This window comes from Larus michahellis, chromosome 3 (genome assembly GCF_964199755.1).
Source record: "Larus michahellis chromosome 3, bLarMic1.1, whole genome shotgun sequence".
Taxonomy (NCBI): Eukaryota; Metazoa; Chordata; class Aves; order Charadriiformes; family Laridae; genus Larus; species Larus michahellis.
In genome coordinates this window covers 104,352,626-104,372,299 of record NC_133898.1, presented here as the reverse complement: position 1 = coordinate 104,372,299, position 19,674 = coordinate 104,352,626, and the positions used below count along the sequence as shown (strand labels likewise).

General features: G+C 41.1%; 1 protein-coding gene across 24 annotated transcripts in view; it reads right to left on the bottom strand.

The window, feature by feature from the left end:
• Window positions 1-19,674, bottom strand: part of DST (dystonin) — a 312,504-nt gene that overhangs the window by 69,898 nt on the left and 222,932 nt on the right. For all 24 annotated transcript variants that reach the window (XM_074581579.1, XM_074581580.1, XM_074581578.1 and 21 more), the window contains 6 exons: window positions 17,916-17,975; window positions 16,672-16,907; window positions 14,873-15,002; window positions 13,105-13,304; window positions 11,202-11,697; window positions 8,768-10,242 (listed from right to left, as the gene is read on the bottom strand). In XM_074581579.1, coding sequence (XP_074437680.1) covers window positions 8,768-10,242; window positions 11,202-11,697; window positions 13,105-13,304; window positions 14,873-15,002; window positions 16,672-16,907; window positions 17,916-17,975 — 2,597 coding nt within the window. The remainder of the gene's footprint in view (window positions 1-8,767; window positions 10,243-11,201; window positions 11,698-13,104; window positions 13,305-14,872; window positions 15,003-16,671; window positions 16,908-17,915; window positions 17,976-19,674) is intronic.

Genomic DNA, 19,674 nt, shown 5'->3' with positions numbered 1-19,674 from the left:
CATTCAAAGCAACCTTTCTCAGCATCCTGAAAAGCGGGGATCGCTTTGGACATACCAGTGACTCTCCCCTTTTGCACCAAACACAGGGTGGCAAGTGATTGCTTTTAAAGCAGCAGACCTCAGGTGGCTGAGCACGCTTCCACCAGCTTGACAAGTCAATCTAGAAGCTAGAGCAACTACACTAAACACGAGGGGTAAAATAAAATAAGCACCCCTGAGAATTTTGTTCCTATGGACAAAAAAAACCCCTGAAACCCCTAAGACTGTGGTTACATGAAAACTGAGAGACTGGAACCAGCTGGCTGCTCCCAGAAAAAGGAAAAAGCTTGTGTTTTTCTTGACTGTAGGGTAGGGAGGAGGCAGAATAATATTTCCACACAGAATCAATAACAAATTCTTCTTTTATGTGCCATAAAGCCTCATCTTTTGCAAGCAACATCCTGCCACAGAGAGGACTGATCTCCATAATCTGCCCTTTAAAAACGCGTGCATTCTTTGCAGGGAGAAGCTTAAAATAAATTACAATTATTGCCGAGGCCAAAGTTTACCAGAACAACTTAGCAACAAAGCTTGAAGTATCTCAGATTTCAACCAGTGGGAAGAAAAAAATTACAGACCCGACAAACACCCTTTCCTTATTACAAAGCTTCACTTCTTACTCTCTTACCTCATCCGCCACTCGCAAAGCGCTGCGAGATCCTGCACTTGTAAAATACTACTGTAACGTCGGAACTGCTTTCTGGCACGCAAATGCAAAAGTCGGCTTTCAGAAGAGGCGGTGAGCCTTTAATCTGCCTGCTTTGGAAACCACAAGGACCTGATACTGTCGCCTATACCTTGATGAGTAAGGCAGCTCGGGCTGAACACATGGGCTGTAGCTGCCCTTGAATGGCATTGCCTGTAACCACACTCTGCGCAGACACCCAGCACCAACATGGGTGCACGGATGAGGCACTTCCACATTGGGAGTAACAGGCACCAGCTGGGCAATAAATAACCCTGACCCACACAGCTGGAAGTAATCATCCCTCTCCGAATTTGCCCCTCATTCATTTTCTGAACTGACCATCTCACCAATTTTGGACAACGTGTGTGTGCTATGCAAATTACACTGATTGCTGCATCTGACAAATTAATAAAAAATGACATTTTTGCGACAACAAAACTTAAAGAAAGCTTTAAGCAAATATCTTTCAGGTTGTGTTACAACTATTTCAAAAATATGTGGATTTTTTTAAATTACCTTGTTAGACAATAGGCCATTGCAGACTGTATCCAAGGTTTCTTGGATGCCAGTAGTCCAGATATTGCCTTTACTTCTCCCTGGGATAGCTTTTGGACAGTCTACAGTACTATCTAATTGAAGCTGTTGAACAGAAAATGTCACTTCATTTGAGCCTGTACATGCTATACTGGATTCCTCTGTATCAGATAAAATCTCGTATTTTGCTAAATCCAAGTCGCTAGTATTTACAGCAATATTTGCATAATAGACACCTATATCATGATGTGCATCATCCACATAATCCTCCTCTACTGTTGTGACTTGTGTTTTAATTTTTTCATGAACTTCATATCCATTTTCCACTTCATTATTGTCGAGGGAAATACTTCTTCCATCACTTTGAAGAGGATCTTCATGTGACAGAGTTTTCTCTTTGAAACCTTGTAAGTGAGAGTATTCCCCCCCCATTTCTTCCTCATCGGTCTCACATGTCTGTGCATTGCTTTGTTGTACTTTTCCAGAGGGTAAGATGTCATGCAAAGCCAATCTGCAGCTTTCTTTGACAGGGACACTACTGCTTGCAAGCAGTGGGGTTTGCTGCTCTCTGCAAATTGCTGGTAAATACGGTCCGAACTGACCTACTGCATGGATATCTTCTGCAGAAGATAAACTTTGCATCTGAGCTTGTTCCCCTGCTAACAGTGTATCTTGTTTATCTTCCCTTTCTGTTGGAGGGCTGCATAAACCGGAATCATCCTCTTCCGAGGTAAGAGAATTCGTACCCCATTTGCATTTGCCCAATCTAGCTGTATCTGACATATCAGCAGTTTCATTAAAGGAGCATTCACTTTTATTCGTGTAATCCGAAAAGTTGGGCGGAACAAACATTCTCCACGATCGCCTATGCTCCTTCTTTTCTGTGTGAGACTTTGCTTTGGCTAATCCAGCTGTCCGAATTATATCACTGTTCAGTTTGAGAGCATCAAAGATCATTTTTTCATCTAATTTATTAGCTTCACGGCTTCGGAGCTCAAAAACACTGGAAGAGGTAAGGGCACCATTGGAGCACAAAGTGCTGATGTCCAGTGTTCTGTGACTGTAGGGTAAGGTCCGGTCCGTGAAATGCCTCGAAGAGAGGCTGCCCTTGGAGCCCGAATCGATCTGTTCATTCAGCCGCACAGTGTCATAGATGGACCTCTGGGGAACATAACAGTCCTCAATATTTAGATCTTCATCTTCTTCCCCTTTGCCAACACACGGAGGATTCTGACGTAGACAGTCTGGTCTGCTAAGCGGCTTCCCCATCCTGAAAGTATTCGCACAAGTACACCACTATACCTCTGTTTTCATGGATACAGGGGAAACATTTAAAAAACACCAGCACTCTGAAGAATTATAGTAAACTTGCCCTTAGCGTAAGATGCATAGATACAAAATATACATCATAACTTACGAGGTGGTTGAGGTCATTCATAATCAGTGCATCAGTTTAAATGCAACTTTACCTGGATGTGAGGTTTTATCCCCGCCCTCCCCCCCAATATAAAGTGCTTCAGTAAGAAAAGTAACAGAAATCTTCCAATGTCACAGAAAAACAAAGTATAGCAAAATCCACCAGTGGCTCAAATATTTCAAACACTCCACAGAAAGCTTCACTTATTTTTCCAGGTCAGAATCTGTATCTGAAATCTCCCGATTAAGCCTTCCAAATGAAAAAGTGTTACAGAAGGCAGCACATTATCTTCTGTAGGTGACAGCTCAACTGTAATCCATTTAACTGGTTTGCAGAGTCCCATCTCCTTTATAAATAAAACATGGTGCGGCAGCTTAAAAAGAATCCACAGTGGCCGTGTATGGTTCACGCCAAGGCACGGAGAAAAATCTTGGGGGGTGTGTGAAGAAATAAGTTAAATCCCGAACAGTAAGAATAATAAACCAGCCCTTTACTTTTTTTGGCAGTAACTATAAATAACCTTGATCCGAAAGGCAGCTTATCCTCCTCTGGTACTAGGCTTGTCCGTGGTGCCTCCGCAAGTCCCACAGGAACACATCACTTTCTAGCAGCCAAGCCAACGCGTCCTTCCAGCAGACAGTCGGAAAACACAACGTTTTTAGTCCGATTCTCCCACCGCCGACCTGGAGAGATGTTTAAGGCAACCGCAGAGCAGAGCGGGCGCGGCGTGTGCCCCCGAACCCCGAAGGCACGGCAGGTTTACATTCGGCAGGTCCCGACTACGAGCAGCAGCTGCCGGGCTGCCCTCGCTCCTTCCTCCTCATTTCTGAAGCGCAGCTGCCAAGGAGGCAGCCGAGGAGGGAAACCCCCCCCGCCCTCAGCGAGCGCCGGCGCGTCCCGCCCGGCGAGGCCGTCCCTCTCCCCGGCTCGCCCCGCTCCCCCAGCGCCGAGCAACGCCCCGCTTCGCCCCTCAGGCAACATCTGCTCCCGGCCCCCCCGCTCCCGCAGCGCCGCTCGGGGGGCTCCCCCCGTCCATTCCTCCTCCTTATCTCCTCAAGTCCCCCACCGCCCCTTCGCTGCTCGCTCACGGCCGTGCCGGTGCCGTGCGGCGGGCGGGGCCGGCCCGGGGCGGCGGGAGGCCTCGCCGCCCGCCTCAGCCCGCCGGAGGAGCCGCCCGGGGCGGGGGCGCGGCCGCACGCCGCTCGCTGGCCGCGGTGGCCCCGCCGAGGAGGCCGGCAGGCGGGGCGCCGGGAGGTGAGGGGAGGCGGCAGCGCGCCAGCCGCCGGGAGACACTCTGGTGACCATGCTGCTGGCTTTTAACCACCGGCCCCATCACCCCCGACCGATAAAGCCGTCGTTTAAATGGACGCTTCCACAGCAAAGTTAAATTGGAAGTTATTTTAAAAAAAAAAAAAAATCCCAAACTTGTCTTCAGTGATCTCGTCCTTGGGCCTTGGAAGGGCAGAGAGGCTCATTCAGTTTCGACTCCCTCCAGTCTGGTTCCTGGCTCTGAGGCAGCAGCTCCGGCTGGCACCATCCGACAGGGCAACCACCGCCCGGCGAACGGCAGGGCCAAGCCCCGCTCCCACCAAAACAAACGTTAAAATGCTGGGAAAAGGTATCTATATTTGGAAGACTTTTTAAATGAGACTTAGAGCAGCATAAAAACAGCCTAACAGGACAAAGATTCAGGTTTGGGACATGTACATCTTTTAAACACTGTTCAACACCTCCACTTGTAGCCCATAATATGCAGGTGAAGGTTGGGAGGCTCTGGGGTAACTCGCCACGAGGACAAGAGAACCTGTCTGGACCAAGGTGTTCTGCTCCAAAGGAAACCATACTCCTAAGAAGCAGCGACCTGCGCTGCTTGTGTGACAGCAGCCATCAGCTACAGCGACAATTCCGACCTCAGCTTAAGGACAGCATATGGCAATTAGTGCTAAAACTTAACATAGGGCATTAACTACAATCAGCTGGAGCTTTCCGCATTAAGCAGCCAGGAGGATACACTGTATGCAAGAAATACAAACCCACCACACTTCTTGTTTATTGATTTACTCGATACACAGTCAGCTACACATCAAAATACTAAAGTCGTGCGAGACAAATTCTCTCTTCCTCCTCTATGGTGAGCAGCCATAACATACTAAAAATATGCCAAACAGATACTCACCTCTGGATTTTCTAGTTGAGAATATATACTACAACAGTAAAGATGAGAGAAGCATTTTCTGAAGTCCCATCATCTGTGATGATTCTCACCCCAAACAGATCCTTACTAAATTCAGACCGTCACACCATTTTATAGGGGAAGTATTATAACTGAAATTGGTCTGTATTTCTTCGACAACAAAATTATTTTATTAACATTTAAAAAATGTATTTTACCTTTTTTCACTATATCTACTGAAGACTTTCATATAGACGCAACAGTCACTTTCACATGCAATACTGCAAAAAAAAGTTGCTTGTTTTACCTTTGCTTTTCAACACAGACCCTAACTATAGTAAACCCCCAAGGAAGGTTTACTAAGAAATCCCTACAAATCTTATTCTAGGGTTTATAAACCAGTGCATGGGAAATGCAACACTTTTAGTTTCTTATTGAGCATAAAAAGGAACCTGATTATTCTTTCAACATTATCTGCCTTCAAATGAAAATCAGAGGACAAACACCCTCTACACAACTAACATAAGCCAATTAAAATCTTAGTTCAAGCTCATTGGCAGGAATACCCAGGCTAGCTAAAAATTCCCATGAAGTCCAATTAGAAGGCAACCTCTAACAACTACATCTACTTTTGTTCCAAAAATAAAAGCAAAAATCCAATGAACCATATACTGATGAAAGCTGTTAACAGTGCCATGTTGGTTTTAGTAAGAAGCATGCCTTTTAATGGCAGCAGAAAGAATTGTGCAAAAGTTTCAAGAAGTAAAATAATTCAACTTCTGGGTTTTTTCTTTCTTTATTTCAGAGAGAAACTAGCTGCAAACACTGCTCCTACCACAAACATCCTAGCACTGTGTTGCTGCCCAAACCCAGGGCGTTCGGTTCAGCCCAGGTGCACCGTTCTTGTGTGTTCTGCTTTTGAAGAATGGTGGCAGTCCCAATGTACCTCAACAGACCTAATTTACCCAAATTTCCTTTTAGTAACAATCTATACATTGCATACAGACATTGGGGGAAAAAATGTCTAACAAAACCGAGTTAATTAGTAATTAATTTTGTGTGTTTTATATTAATTGAGACAAATTCTTCATTTGATTGTACTCTTCCTGGAGTACTTTGTGAAGTGAGAGTCACGGTTCTAATTTCAAATTAACTCCACTGGAGATCTGCATTTACAGAAAGCAGATTTTATATCTGCATTGTAAATAAATACATTTTCACACTGACACTAAGTACTTCCAATTTAACCTCTATACTGACTTGAATAAGTAGATTACAAAGCAGGAATATAAATAAAACAAGTATGAATATGTATATATGTTTTTATATAGATATAAAAAAATACAAATCAAAGCCTGTTTATTTTTTTTAAGTAACGATGCATTTTAATGTCATGCCAAGAAGACGCACAAAGCTCTAACTCTTTGTACATAAAAATTGGTCAAACCACAAAAATCACCTCTGGCCCATTACACGAGATCCTTCCCTGAAGAGACTGAAGATTTCATGTGAATAAATCTATCTACCAAAGAACAACTCTCTTGCTTTACTCTTGAGGAATAGAAGCTGATTGTACTTGACCACAGAAGCTAAAGCTGTAAGGAGCCAGACTGTGGTTTTGCAGCCACAGCCACATTGTCAGGTTGTGTGTGTTTGCGTACGTGCACAAACATGTGAGCAAATACACCGGGAGTGGAGCAGGATCTGTGGGAGCCGTTCTCCCTACAGTTTGCTGCCTCAGGTAAAATTGCTGTCTGGAAGGGTAAAATGTACCAAGAGGTACATTACCCACTGTAATTTTGCTGTGCCCCAGTAGCACTCACACCAAGTATTAGATGAGTAATCGTTGATCCTGATCCTCCTCCTATCAGTACCTCTTTGCTACCTACCATCCTCACCTAGTAAAATTTCCCATTATGATCTTCCTATTTCCTTCCTCCAAAGGCTCCCCACTCTGCTTCTTCATTCCTGCATTTGCTCTTTACTTATTTAAACAAGCCCTTCACCTTTTCATTGTTTTTCACCTCCTGTTTAAGGGCATTGTGTTTTCACTCATAAGCAAAAGCATGGCCTAAAATAGTTGCTTCGAGCAAAACACACTTCTAAGCTTATAATTATACCTAATATAAATACAATCCTGGAGTAGACATCTGGATATAAATATGCTGCTATCACTGTTCTCCCTTATGCCTCTCCAGGTCTTTTAGCCTTTTTACTATACAAGCTCTTTGGACACTATCGCCCCACAGGTCTGCATGGACCAGAAAAGCCCCTCACTCCTGCACTGTACAATTGCCATGTCTCATCCAACGCCCTGATGAAGTACAACAACGAGACAACGCACAAGCAACTGGATTCTTCTACTGTTGGCTCATCAGACTGCTGCTCCCTAAAAGCATTGTTCTTTCTAGCCAAAAAAAGATATATATCTGTGTATATATAGAGAGAGTAACGAAGACCTGAAGCTGCACCTAATGTTTGAAAACGCAAGAAATGTGGTAAAATCAGAGATCAAAAATTGGCTACAACTGACATCCTGTACAGTCAGCGTAAGCAAAAGCTTTTGCTATTTTCCGATATCCAAAGTGTTTTACTAACCATATACAAACAAAAGCCATTTGTTTCTCTTTTACATTGAGATAGACTTGTTAGGACACACTGGCATACAATTCTAATCCTCCCAGTCTAATGGAATCTCCTCATAATGTAACTATTTGTTCAAGATTTTTGTCTCTATTTATGCATTTTGAAAGATCATCAAAACTCACAGTAATTTGCATCTGAAATTCCCACATTTAAGTTTTCCGTTTCAGTTTTCCTTTCTAATACAGGTTAGTTTAAACGAGCAAAATGCACCCTCTGTTGGGCCAAGCATGTAATGACTTTTTTTCCAAGGTCATCTTTTAACAGCATGGTTTATCAAGTCCTGTTATGAAGGTTTGTTTTTATGATTAACTGTGAACTAACATACAAGTCATACAAACATTTGAATCAGTACTAGACTGAAATGAAACTAAAGCAGGACCGATTATTTAGTGCTACTACACAGCTATTAGGAGATTTATGATCTTTTTCAAACACTGCTTACATTTGTAGGACTTATAAATCTTTCCAGCGAGCACTGGAAATTCATTTATTGTAACCTAAAACAAGCAAATATCTGTACTTCGTTTCAGCACCAAAGCATAATTAACACCCACTATCACTGCAATGCATTCTTTTGAGCTGGACAAGGATTTCTAATTGGCGTATTAAAAAAGCTATGCACAGAAGCTACAAAGTGCATTTTGGATAAGGATCCTAAAGTAAACTCTCAACATAAAAGGAGGCTTATTTTACCTGAATTGTTCTTACTAGGATATTTCTAGGTAAGGGTGGGATTCAGTGAGGTAAAACCGTCCGGTGTATCAGAACAGAAAATGGCAAAAGGTACGGTCTTAAACCTACATATGCTGAAACCTATGCCCATGTGAAAAAAATCAAGCTAATCAGATGAGCAAAGTGAATATGGGCTGGTATTTCAACACTGGAGTCTCACACCACAGTGAAGAAGAAATTTTGTGTAATACATGGACATCAGAATAAAGACAATATGCAGTTCTGAAAACCAGAAAAAACAGATGGATCACATGAGGAAACCAGGTAGAGAACAGAGGTGAAGAGGGAACTGGGCTGCCGGAACTGTGAGTTGGGACACAAAGTTCGCAGTGTCTGCCAAGCCGTAGCAAAGCAAAACTTCTCTGGAGCCCGAGAGGATATCCCATTTAACACAGATAAAAAGCATGCAGGTAGAACCAACTGCTCTGAAACAAGACTTCTCCAAGGTCTGCACTTAACCAATCCCTTTCACAATGATATTTAATAAAATTGCATTGTGGTAAAATACTTTGTGGCAGTAAGAAAGAAGTCTCCCTACCTTGAACGTATTCAGCTGCTGATTAATAGTCTCTGTTTCCATTCCAACAGGACCTTGTGACTCTTCATGTTCTTCAGCTCTCCCAAGCAGACTGGAAAATTCTTTTAGCTTACTGTAAAACTCCTCAACACGGCTAATAGTACCCTCCACTTGATCTTTCCTGGCTTTTGCTCTGTCTAGTAGCTTGTTGCACTGTTTATTTAAAGCTTCCAGGTCTCTTTTTATACCAACAAGATCAGGAGAGGCTTCAGCTTCTGTGGCTAGCATCATTTTACAGTTTTTATTAGCATTTTCATTATTCATTATAAGATCCTCCAGCTTTTTCAGGAAACATTTTATGTCCTCTCTCTGTGATTGCAGTTCCTCGAGATCTCTCCCCACTGGAGCCATGCTATCAAGTTCATCATCAAACTCTGCAAACTGAGAGAACATCTCTCGGATGTTGTTTTGGAAATGGCCAATTCCCTGAAGTTTTGCCTCTAAGAACGAGCACCTATCTTCAACCTGCTGGTTCACTGCAGTGTATTCTCGCTCCAAAGATTCGGCTTGGAGCAAAAGGTCAGAAACACCTGCTGAATCAGAAGCTTCTACCACAAGGTCTTGGGCAAGCTTTTTTGCTAAATCAACATGAGGCTTTAAAGCCTGCAAGGTTTTCTGCTGGGCCTGCATCATCGTCAGGTGTTTGTTACTGAATGACTGAGGTCCAAGTGAGTTCTGAGCTTCCAGATGCTCTTTGGCATTTTTAAGCTGTTTTTCAGTTTCCCTGGATGATTCCTGAAACTCTTTCAGCCTTTGTGCCATATTTTCCAAGCACTCTCTCTTCCTGTGTAATTGTTCCGTGACCATATTCACTTTCTGATTCAGCACCTTAGTTTCTTCCTGAACAACTTCTTTATCTGTTTGACTTGCACTGAGCAAACTTTCAGCAGTATTATTTAATAGCTCCACCATCCCATGGTGTTTATCCAGGTCCTTCTGCCAGGCCCTCACCCGAACAATAGAATTCTCTATTTCAACAGGGTTTATGCTGACTTTTAATTCACACAAGTTGCTTTGGCACTTCTCTATCCATGGCTGCAGATTTTCTACATGCTGCTTGTATTTGAGGGCTTTCTCCAGACAATCTGTTAATTTTTCTTGCCTTTCTTTTACCTGCTTATTCATTTCATCCCAGTTATTTCTGAGTGTGGCAACTTGGGATTGCAGTGCTGCTTTGTCAGCTCCTTGTGTCTTCTGTAAGATACTTTCTCCTTCTGCAACAATTCTTTCATATGAACTAATCTGATCAGTCATGGTCTTCTTAAAATCTTTCTGTTCCTCAATTAGTGATTGCAAGGCATCAAGTTTGGCTGATACAGGACGAGCCTGGTTCAGCTCTTCTTTCTTTTTGCCTAGCCAGGCCTGGAAGTCCTTAGACATTTGCTGGAACTGATGAGAAGCGGCATATGCCGACTGAAGCTGCTGAACGTGGTTATCTACAAAAGAGAAGACAGCACAGAGGTTCATTATCAGAACCTGCTAGTATTCCGTGAAGACATAATAATTAATATTGATTCTATTATGAATGAATATTAATGAAAGGAAAGATGGTCCTTAGTGTGTGGTGTTTGACTGGAAGACAACCAAGTTTCTTGCAAGGGACAGAGTTGTGCCTGTACTACAGCAGAGCAGTGAAGGCATTTGGATGTGAATCAAATTAGGTGAATTTAACCAATCTGTGTCTACATGAATCCCATTGAGGCAGATTTCAGGAGTAAAAAACACACAGTTGTGTTTCATGGTATTATGAACTGTAATCACAGGTATTAAGTAATCTAGCCTAGCATTGTCTAACTGATGGCCTGCAGGCAATATGTATTCTCAGGGAGATCCTTTGAAGTTCCTCATGACCAGAGGAAATTAAAAAGCTAAAACGGAGGCTGTTAGGGAGAACAATGTATGATATTGCTTGCAGTGTATTACTTGCTCAGTTCTGTTGTTCACAGGATAAGGGAAAGATGCAGACTACCAGCCCCCTTCTTTTACAGGAAGTTTTATACAGTTATCACCATGTTTCACCAAGCCATTAACTGGTGCACTGCCAAATGATATTTTGGGTTTACACTTTGCACCTACGCTGTTAGGTAGCTAACAGCATCCTCTTTTGGCATTCTAATTCAGTGAAGATGCACCTAAAGGAAGAGGTGAGAAAAGCAGCCCCCACTATTGTGCTTCAAATTCTCTCCCAAGCTGTTCACTAGAAATCCCAAGTATTGTTTTCACCTTTTCAAGGTATGAGGACTTTCCTAAATTCTAATGTACAACTGTTCAGGGGTTGGACTGAATAGAGAGCTGCCATTAGGCTCAGCTAACTCAACATCTCTATAAAGACAAATGAGACTATGATGCTTTACTTTATGCCTTAGTTACTATTTTTCTGTATATAAATACTAACCTGATTTTTGCTCAATATCCTTAAATGATTTTAAGATGCCATCTAACTGTCTTGTAAGTTCTGCTTTCAAATAGTCTTCTCCAACCAGCGTTGAAAGCTCTTCACAAAGAGCTTGAGCTGCATTTACATTCTTCATTTCCCGTTCTATTTCCTCCTTAATTTCTCTAGCAATTTCCAGTTGTTGTTTCACGGCATCAGGTTGTGTGCTCACAGCCAGGCTGCTGCTTAGTTTGCTATCCAAGGCACTTAGCTTATCAGACAAACTTCTGAGTAGACTTTGATACTCTGTGCTTTTCACAATGGCTTGGTCAATTCGGTCACATCTGTTCCTCAGTTGGCCAGTTAGGCTGTCCCATTTTTGTGCCACAGCTGCCAGTTGCTCTTTCACTATTTCATGGGAGGGTGGATGTTCACCAGGCCTCTTTAGAATCCCTTCACCAGCCATAGTTAACTGCTCGTATTGTGGCTTTCTGGTGTCAAACTCTTTGAGCAGAATCTGGGAATAAACGGAATTTTAAGAAGCGTTTACCTCATGAAAAAAAGAAGCAAAGTGCTTCTGACAAAACTCTTCTAGAATTTGTTGTAGCTAAGCTCTCTTATTGAGTAATCATCTCAGAATTTAAAAGCCGGTGAAATAATTGCATCTTCTACACATAAACTGTGTTGTTTCCAAGCATTTACATCAAAGAACCAGGAAAAATGAGGTTAATTTACACATCATCTAACAGAAATTCAATCAGCAGATACAAGCAAAGAATGAATTCTGTTAATACTACAGTAATTAAGTAACCATACCAAGTAAAATAATCACTATTCAGTTTCAAGCAGCGTCAACAGTTTCAATATTTGTCTTTAGAACTTCAAAGAAGAGGTATTCTGACATAATATTGCTAAGTATTTTAGCACAGAGAATATTTGGATTATTCACAAAATGACTGAATTTGTACTTTAAGACCTTTATAGTTTACATCAGTGGTTCCCAGTATTTTTTTTTTTGACAGTAAGTCATAGTGCTTGTAGAAAAAGGAACCAATATCATTGTTTTACTTTACAGAACATTCCAAACCCTTTCTTTTGACTGCAATTAGGTTTAACATTTAAAGACTGTTAAGAGATACTTTATAGTGTTATGCCAGCTGTCTAGATTTTTGAAGCACTTACGAACCAATATTAAGTCATTTTCACATAGTTCGTGTTTTAAACACTTCATTTTAGTCAACATTAATATACCAGCTTTAATAATATTTTGCAAAATAAAAATGCCATTTCTCATCACAGCTTAAAATAACTGGCAGCAACAGAAATGTTTAAAATTAAGATTTCCAGTTTCTGTAACTCTGATTTAACTTTTGTTTCTTTTGTATGCAGTTTGCTGGAGCTCTGTAAGTAAACTACTCCACTTTTTCATTGTACTTTTTCTTCTCCCTTTCACACTCTTGGCCCCATTATCTAGTCACAATACTGCGTTTCACTTGCCTTCATAATTTTACTAGCTACTGGCATAGTCAAGTGAATAAAATCTCAAAAAGCTAGTTCTATAGTAGAGACAGTATATGAGGACTGGCTGTAAAATGTTACATACGCTCTCAAATAAATGAAACTTCAAAGGAACATTTTCCTTCGACTATAGAGAAACCACAGTACGGTCAACACAAAAATGTATCAGAGGTTCAGTATCTCAACATTTTTTTCCTCTAGCTGTTCTGATCTCTCTTTACTCTTACGATAATGTTTCTCATGTAATTACTGTAGTCAAGCATGACTTCAGCTGATATTTGCTGATAAACATATGTAATAGCTCAAACTAACTGTGCTATACCCTATCTAAATGCAAAATAGCACTTTGCTAATAGTAAAAAAGCAGAAGAAACTTAAATCAATGATGCATGTTGGCATGACTCACCTGAACCTGTTGCTTTTGTGTATTCAGCATGTTAGGATCAATCGAGAGCGGTCCCAGCACGCTGACCATTAGCTCTTTTTCAACAAGCCAGTGCTTTAATTGAGCTTCTGTTGTATTGAATTGTGTCAAGTAATTTGAAGATTCCTCCAGTTTTTGTTGTCTTTCAGCTGTAACTTGACTGAGGTATTTCCATTTGGAATCTAACAATGATAATGTTAACATATTGCATGCACGTTCTAGCAGATGGGCTGTCAGACAGCAGACTATATATGAAACATAAACAGAGCTCTCTAATAAGGCTTCTTGCTGATTAACTCCAGATGCCTTATTGCAGTGACTCGGCAGATACATCTTTTAACAGCCAGATTCATATACACTTGGATGAACGTCTGCAGTTTAGCACAGCCACGTGCAGAATTTTTAGAGCAATGAATATACAACATGTAATAAAATGGGATTAGAGTACTAGTAAGTGAAATACCACCAAATTTAAGCTTCACTCTCAAATGACATAAAAGCTAAAGGGCTGTACTCAGTTATAACTTAGGCGCCTGATTTAGATAGACATAGATAGAAATCTTCCTGCTTATTCAGTAAAAAGAGACACTTTTCCAAGGGTGAGCAGAAATCCCAACTTAGCCTCCTACTCTGAACAGCCCTCTGAAGGAGCACACCTCTTTCAAACATCTGTATTAGGAGCCTGTGGGGATTAACTGTCTCATTTAAACATCTAAACCAGGCACCTAATGACAGGCAATGCGAATACTTCCGTACACAGGTATTTCAAAAGTGCTCTGTGAGCTTAGCTTCACACCTAGGCCAAGCTATGGTCTCTTACCCTTGCAGAAAGTGGCTTCCAGAGCAGCCACTGAGTCTTACTGTCTTGTAACTTCCCGCTTCTCTCAGTGATACTGACAGTGCTTGCTCAGTCAGCTCTGATATTTCGCTAACTCTTTGTCTCCCTGAATTTCATCTGTGATTTTTCTGTTTCTTTTGCCACTTCACTGCCTTTGACCTCTGCTCATTCTGTATCAATTCCCATTCAACACTACTCAAGTTCTCTTGGAGGCCTTACCTGCTACTTAAACTTTTCAGAGTTTCACTTACAAACAGGACAGATTGGAAAAAAATCTTAGCTTTAACATTTTTATGGTGTAGCTACAGAAATGCCTATCAGGATGAAACAAGACTGACGTATGATTTATCCAAAATATGACAAACCTAAGAAGAATTTTTAAAAGCTCACACGCATTGCAGTATCTCAAAATCCATTGTCCAAACATGGTCATTTCCATATTTTTTTGGGCAAAATTTATGGAATGAATTTTACAAAATGGCAAAAAGCCATCAAAACCAACGACAAAAGCCACTAGTGCAGAGGAAAAAGGCATGAAGAACTCAAAGTGTTGTTTCCATGAAATTAGAGTTAACTTAATTTGTTCTATTTTGTAAGAACATCATATGTATCTGAAGCAATAACTGACCAGTCAAGTTTTAGCCACACACTGTTTGAAAAAGATGAAGCCCTCTCAAACAGGGAGTCAAACTGAGGCCTCTCTCAGTTGCACTCATACAAATTCAAAGCCCATGGACATCAGTGGAATTACTCCAGATCTACACTCTTGTAAAGGGAGTTTTTTCCACAGAATCTAAGGGGCATGAGGGAGCAAGATATGATGAATACTAGTGATTTCTAATACATTAAAAAAGCTCGTAATAAAACAATTTCCAAATCAGTCTGAGCTACAATACAGCTTTACTGAAGTACCTATTTTATCCAACGTTTGTCTCCACTTGGGTGCCTCAGGAGAGTCGGGGTTCTTCTCCAACAGCTCTGTCACTTTGTCCTTTAGTTCCTGCACTTTATTCGCACTTTGCTTTAATTCAGTTTCAAAAAGCTGCAAATTCAAGTGATAAAATAAGTAAATGAGAAACTAAGAAGAACAGTAAAATCTGAGTTTGAAGTCCAATACTGAGATGCCAAGCATGAAGATAAACAATAAATATCTAGCACTTGTATACTACTTTTCTGCTATGAATTTCAAAACGCTTTATAACGGCATATGTTGCTGGTCAATTTTTTCAGAAGACATAACCCGCCAGATTGAAAATATATTAATAACAATTGTTTAATTTGAACAAGTGACAGAACTAGAAGAATTCAGATAAATGAGATCCACTAGGTCCCATCATATTCACATCCACTTGGAACCTGTTCTTGTACAGAAGGCAAACTGACTAAGGCACAGCAGAGTTCACAGCAGAAACACCCCAGCAAGCACCAACAGAGAGGAGTGTGCTGTAGCCTCGTCTACCTCAGTGGAAGCCCTGCGATCACGGATAGACTGCTTCTTGTACACCATCTAGAACTACAGTTTAAAGAGCACCATAGCATAAAGTGTAGACCTAGCAGGAGACTGAGATGCCCCAGCAATTCCTAATTCATGCTGTTCTTACAGATAGAAGTGAACAGTTCTTATGCCTGGCAAAGGGCTCTTCTATGAATATTCTTAAGTAACAAAGCTTGCCCCGTGGAACTGCATTTTGATTATCCAAAACCACTAAAATAAACATGGAACAAACCTGTGCTTGATTTAGAACTTTTAGTAAAAGGTCCAACTGCATCAGAAAGATGACTCTTGCCTGAGCACTTGCTCAGTTTTACTCTTAGCTGTTAACACTGTTCTCTTACTACACTGGGCATAAGATAGTCATGTTACCTTTGCACATTCTCTGTTAAAAAGTAAGGAGCTAGTTTTCTTCCACACGTAGCCTGAGTTTTAGGATTGAATGTTATCCAAGTCTCAGGGAAGTTAGTAGCTGTTCAGGCTTTTAAGGGTGACCCGCCAAATGTAAAAGTACCTCAGCTGAATCAAATTCTGTCCTTGTTACCCACAATCACAGGCAAGGAAAGAGTTTTCCCTACCCATACATTTCCCTTCATAAATGAACCTTTACATGTGTAAATGTGTAAATATTGTCTTTGATTGCTAGAGAAGCATACGTCTCCGATGCTGAAACAGGACAGAAGCTTACTGCTGATTCAGTGTTTTTCTCATACCAATTTAAAAGCGGGGAGGAGACTGTTGTGCAGCTATATAACTTAACAAGCATGACATGGCTCTGAAGAGAAACACTGCCTTGGAATAAGCGTAAGCCGCTGCAGCTGCAGAGACCGGGAGGTCTGTGGAGTGTCAGTGAACCAGCAGCTGCAGAAACAGCTTTTGGATAGATACAGCCCTTCATATCTTATAAGCAATCCAGTATATATCTCTAAACCACTAGGGAGATCAAAGTAGTTTATTGCATAATCAATAGAGCCTCACCTATTTAAACTGGCCACCAAAATCATTATTTTCTGACCTGCGCAACTCCTTCTCTCTGACACACTGCTCCTTTTACTCCACTGACACAGGTTACCAGATTTGCTCTAAGCCTGACTGACGCACTTACTGGGATCACTTAAATACTCTCTGCAACATTACACTAGGCTGAGATACCAGTTGTTCAAATAGAATTTGCCCAATAACTGGAAGAAAAGAGTATTTTTTTTCAGGCACAAAGTACCTTATGTTGCTCAACTTGGGCTTTAACCGCTTCACTATCGGTTGGAGCAGCTTCCCAATCTGATGCAGTTTTGTCCATTTTTTGCAACCACTGCATCATTGAGGTCGATTCTTCCTGAATATTCTGCATTTTTGAAAGCATGCTTTCTAGTTCTGAAATCTTTTCCTTCAATAAAACTCCCAAATCTTCGTAACTGTGATTCACATCAGACATAGCTTGTTGAACAGTTGTCAGTTCTGTAAAAGGAGAGATGCACAAAGCCCATGTCAGAGGTTACAAGCGCTTCAAACAATACTGAGACTTCAAGAACTTCAAAACAGTACTCTGAGTTACAATAGCTAATAGTCCCCCAAATAAGAAGTTGCTGAACACGTTCAGAGTTATTTCTAGTTCCCTCTAAATGTGGTAAGACTACATCTGAACAGCCTAATCTAAGTTCCTATTTGCAAGAGCCTCTTATTTCACAGAAATCATTGCTTTAAAATATACAGGTACACAAATACCTTACAATCTTTCTACCCATTGTTATTTTCATATTTTAAGCAACAATTCCATGATAAAAAGTTCAACATACTAGACTACAGTTCAGTTACTTATATGACAGCCTAACAATACTGCAATAATATTTTGCTTACATTCATGTACAATTATAAATGTGTTTTATCACTGAGAGACCATGGCAGGCAGACTGTGTGCTAGGGAGACGGTAGTTTAGGAGAACAGACACTGCAGACTTGGGACATGGTAAATGGCTATCCAGAAGCACATATAAAGTGCCTAGGTAAGCTCCTTTGTTTCTGTAAAGGGGTTGGTGACATACAGTGATATAAATGTATGTAAAATGGGTGTCTTTGTATACGTATGTTTGTGTATGTGTGTTTTGTAAATGCTGGTGAGTGTTAAAAAGTTTTAAACTGCACACGCAGGTGTTAAAATTTTCTCAAAAGCCATGCATTATATTAAAATAGCTATCCCTGTATACATTTATGGAAGCACATACTGATTCAGAAAACACAGCCAAATTTGATCTGTCTTCAAAGAAAATACTGAAGGTAGGTATTTTTACAATTACTTTTAGTATCACGTCCTAGTCCATATAGTTTCCTTACGTGATGGTGATGTGACATTTCAGTCTAGTAGTGATTGCTACAAGCAGATTTATATACAAAATCTTAAAAATACTTACATATTTAACAGTAATTGGCAAGTGCATTTTTTTATCACTTCCTAAAATTTTTACTGACCTTTGTTTTTCAGGAAATCCTGAGTCCCTGGAGCTCCTTCACCATTTAACATTGTGCCACCTGTGAATCAAGAGAGACCAAGTTCCATGCTTGTCAAAAACCCAGCACCGCATTTCCTCTTCAAAACAACACAATACATAGCTCTCATTATAATATTAAAGAAGCATCTGAATGCTAACTTTGTACTAGCAAATATTTTATTTCAACTGGTTTATATATTTTAGGTTGGTTTATGTTTTAAGCTGCTCCAGTCTGCTAGTACCATAAGCGGTACCATATATGCAGAGCATACGCATAGCGAGTGGGTGTGCGCATGGATGCACGTATAAGTATGCACATAGGCATGACGTATAAGCAGCCCTACTGCTCTCAACGCTATGCTGAATAAACGCCTATAGTGGACAAAGGTCTATGCCCAGCTGTGAGGCCTACTCACATCCATATGGTTAACATCACTTCCTTCCTCCCCAAAAAGGAACCTGTTCCCTGCTGCCTACTGAGGACATGGTTTTAACCCAGCCATGCCTGGGTATGGCCGGGAAGAGGGCTGGCTGGCAAACGCTGAGACTCTCTTACCGGTTGGCCTCGACGATCTTATGGGTTTTTTTCCAACGTAAATGATTGTATGATTCTATGATTATAAGCAGCACCTTACCTCTGCACAACAAGCTTTTGATACTGACTGGATGAATCCCTCCCTATCTTGTCGCATTGAGCACATGCCCCATGACAGGGATTGCAACGTGGAGTCCTTACTGCCACTCGGAGGCAGCCACTCACCCAGGCAGCCCTACTAATTAAAAATCATTTCAAAGCCCCTGGAAGCAGGGCTACATGGGCTTTGTAAAAGGCTGTCAGACCACAGAGCTGGGGCACACGGTCAAGCCACAGAGAACTCCAAGGAGAATCACTTCCCGCTCTCCTGCACATATGTATTCCCAGATGAGCAATTAACAGAGAAAGATTAACGGTTGCCTTGGAAAAGGCTATGCATCCACCCCACAGTACCAGCTGGACAGTGAGGACCACATTAGTGGCAGCTGGAGGATGGCAACAGAAAATAGACCAGATAAGAGAAGTCACAGGCCCCAGCCAGAGCCTTATAAATCTTCATGGTCTATTAGCCGGACTCTGGTATTTATAACTGTGATTAAGTGATACACAGTACAGCTCTTGTCTAGGAGGGAGAATACTCTAGTCTGGAGAATTACAGCTGCTCTTCTATGCTAGTTATTTAATTATTTTTCTATTTGGACGCATAGGAGTAGAGAAAGGGGCAACAGAAAGGATCCCAAATATCCCATGTAAGGTTCCAAAATGTTCTTTGAAAGATTTTTATTTAAAACTCAAACAAGAATGAAATCAGAGGCAGCTACTACAAAGAGATGTGAAAAGGAAAGTGCTCTACTCTGGCAGACTGTATCCTCTGGCAGTCCTCACCCTCCCAGTCCTTTGCAGATGATTAGTGAAGGCCAACACACTTGAACTGACTAGTTCTGGAAATAAATTCAAGAACTGACTGATGCTTATGGCCATTAAAACACCCTTGGTACCACATGCCTTGAACTATGGCTTGGTTTCTGTAAAACAAATTAAAATTTAAACACTAGAGTGCAGAAAATCAGGGAAATAGATTTGCTGTCTTTAAAATCATATTATCGGTAGAAAGGGTTTAGCTGAAGCTCCAGACTGGAAACACATTTTGGCCCAAGAAAGTCATGCTGGGATATGGGGCTGCTTCCCTTCCGTGCTGTTGTTT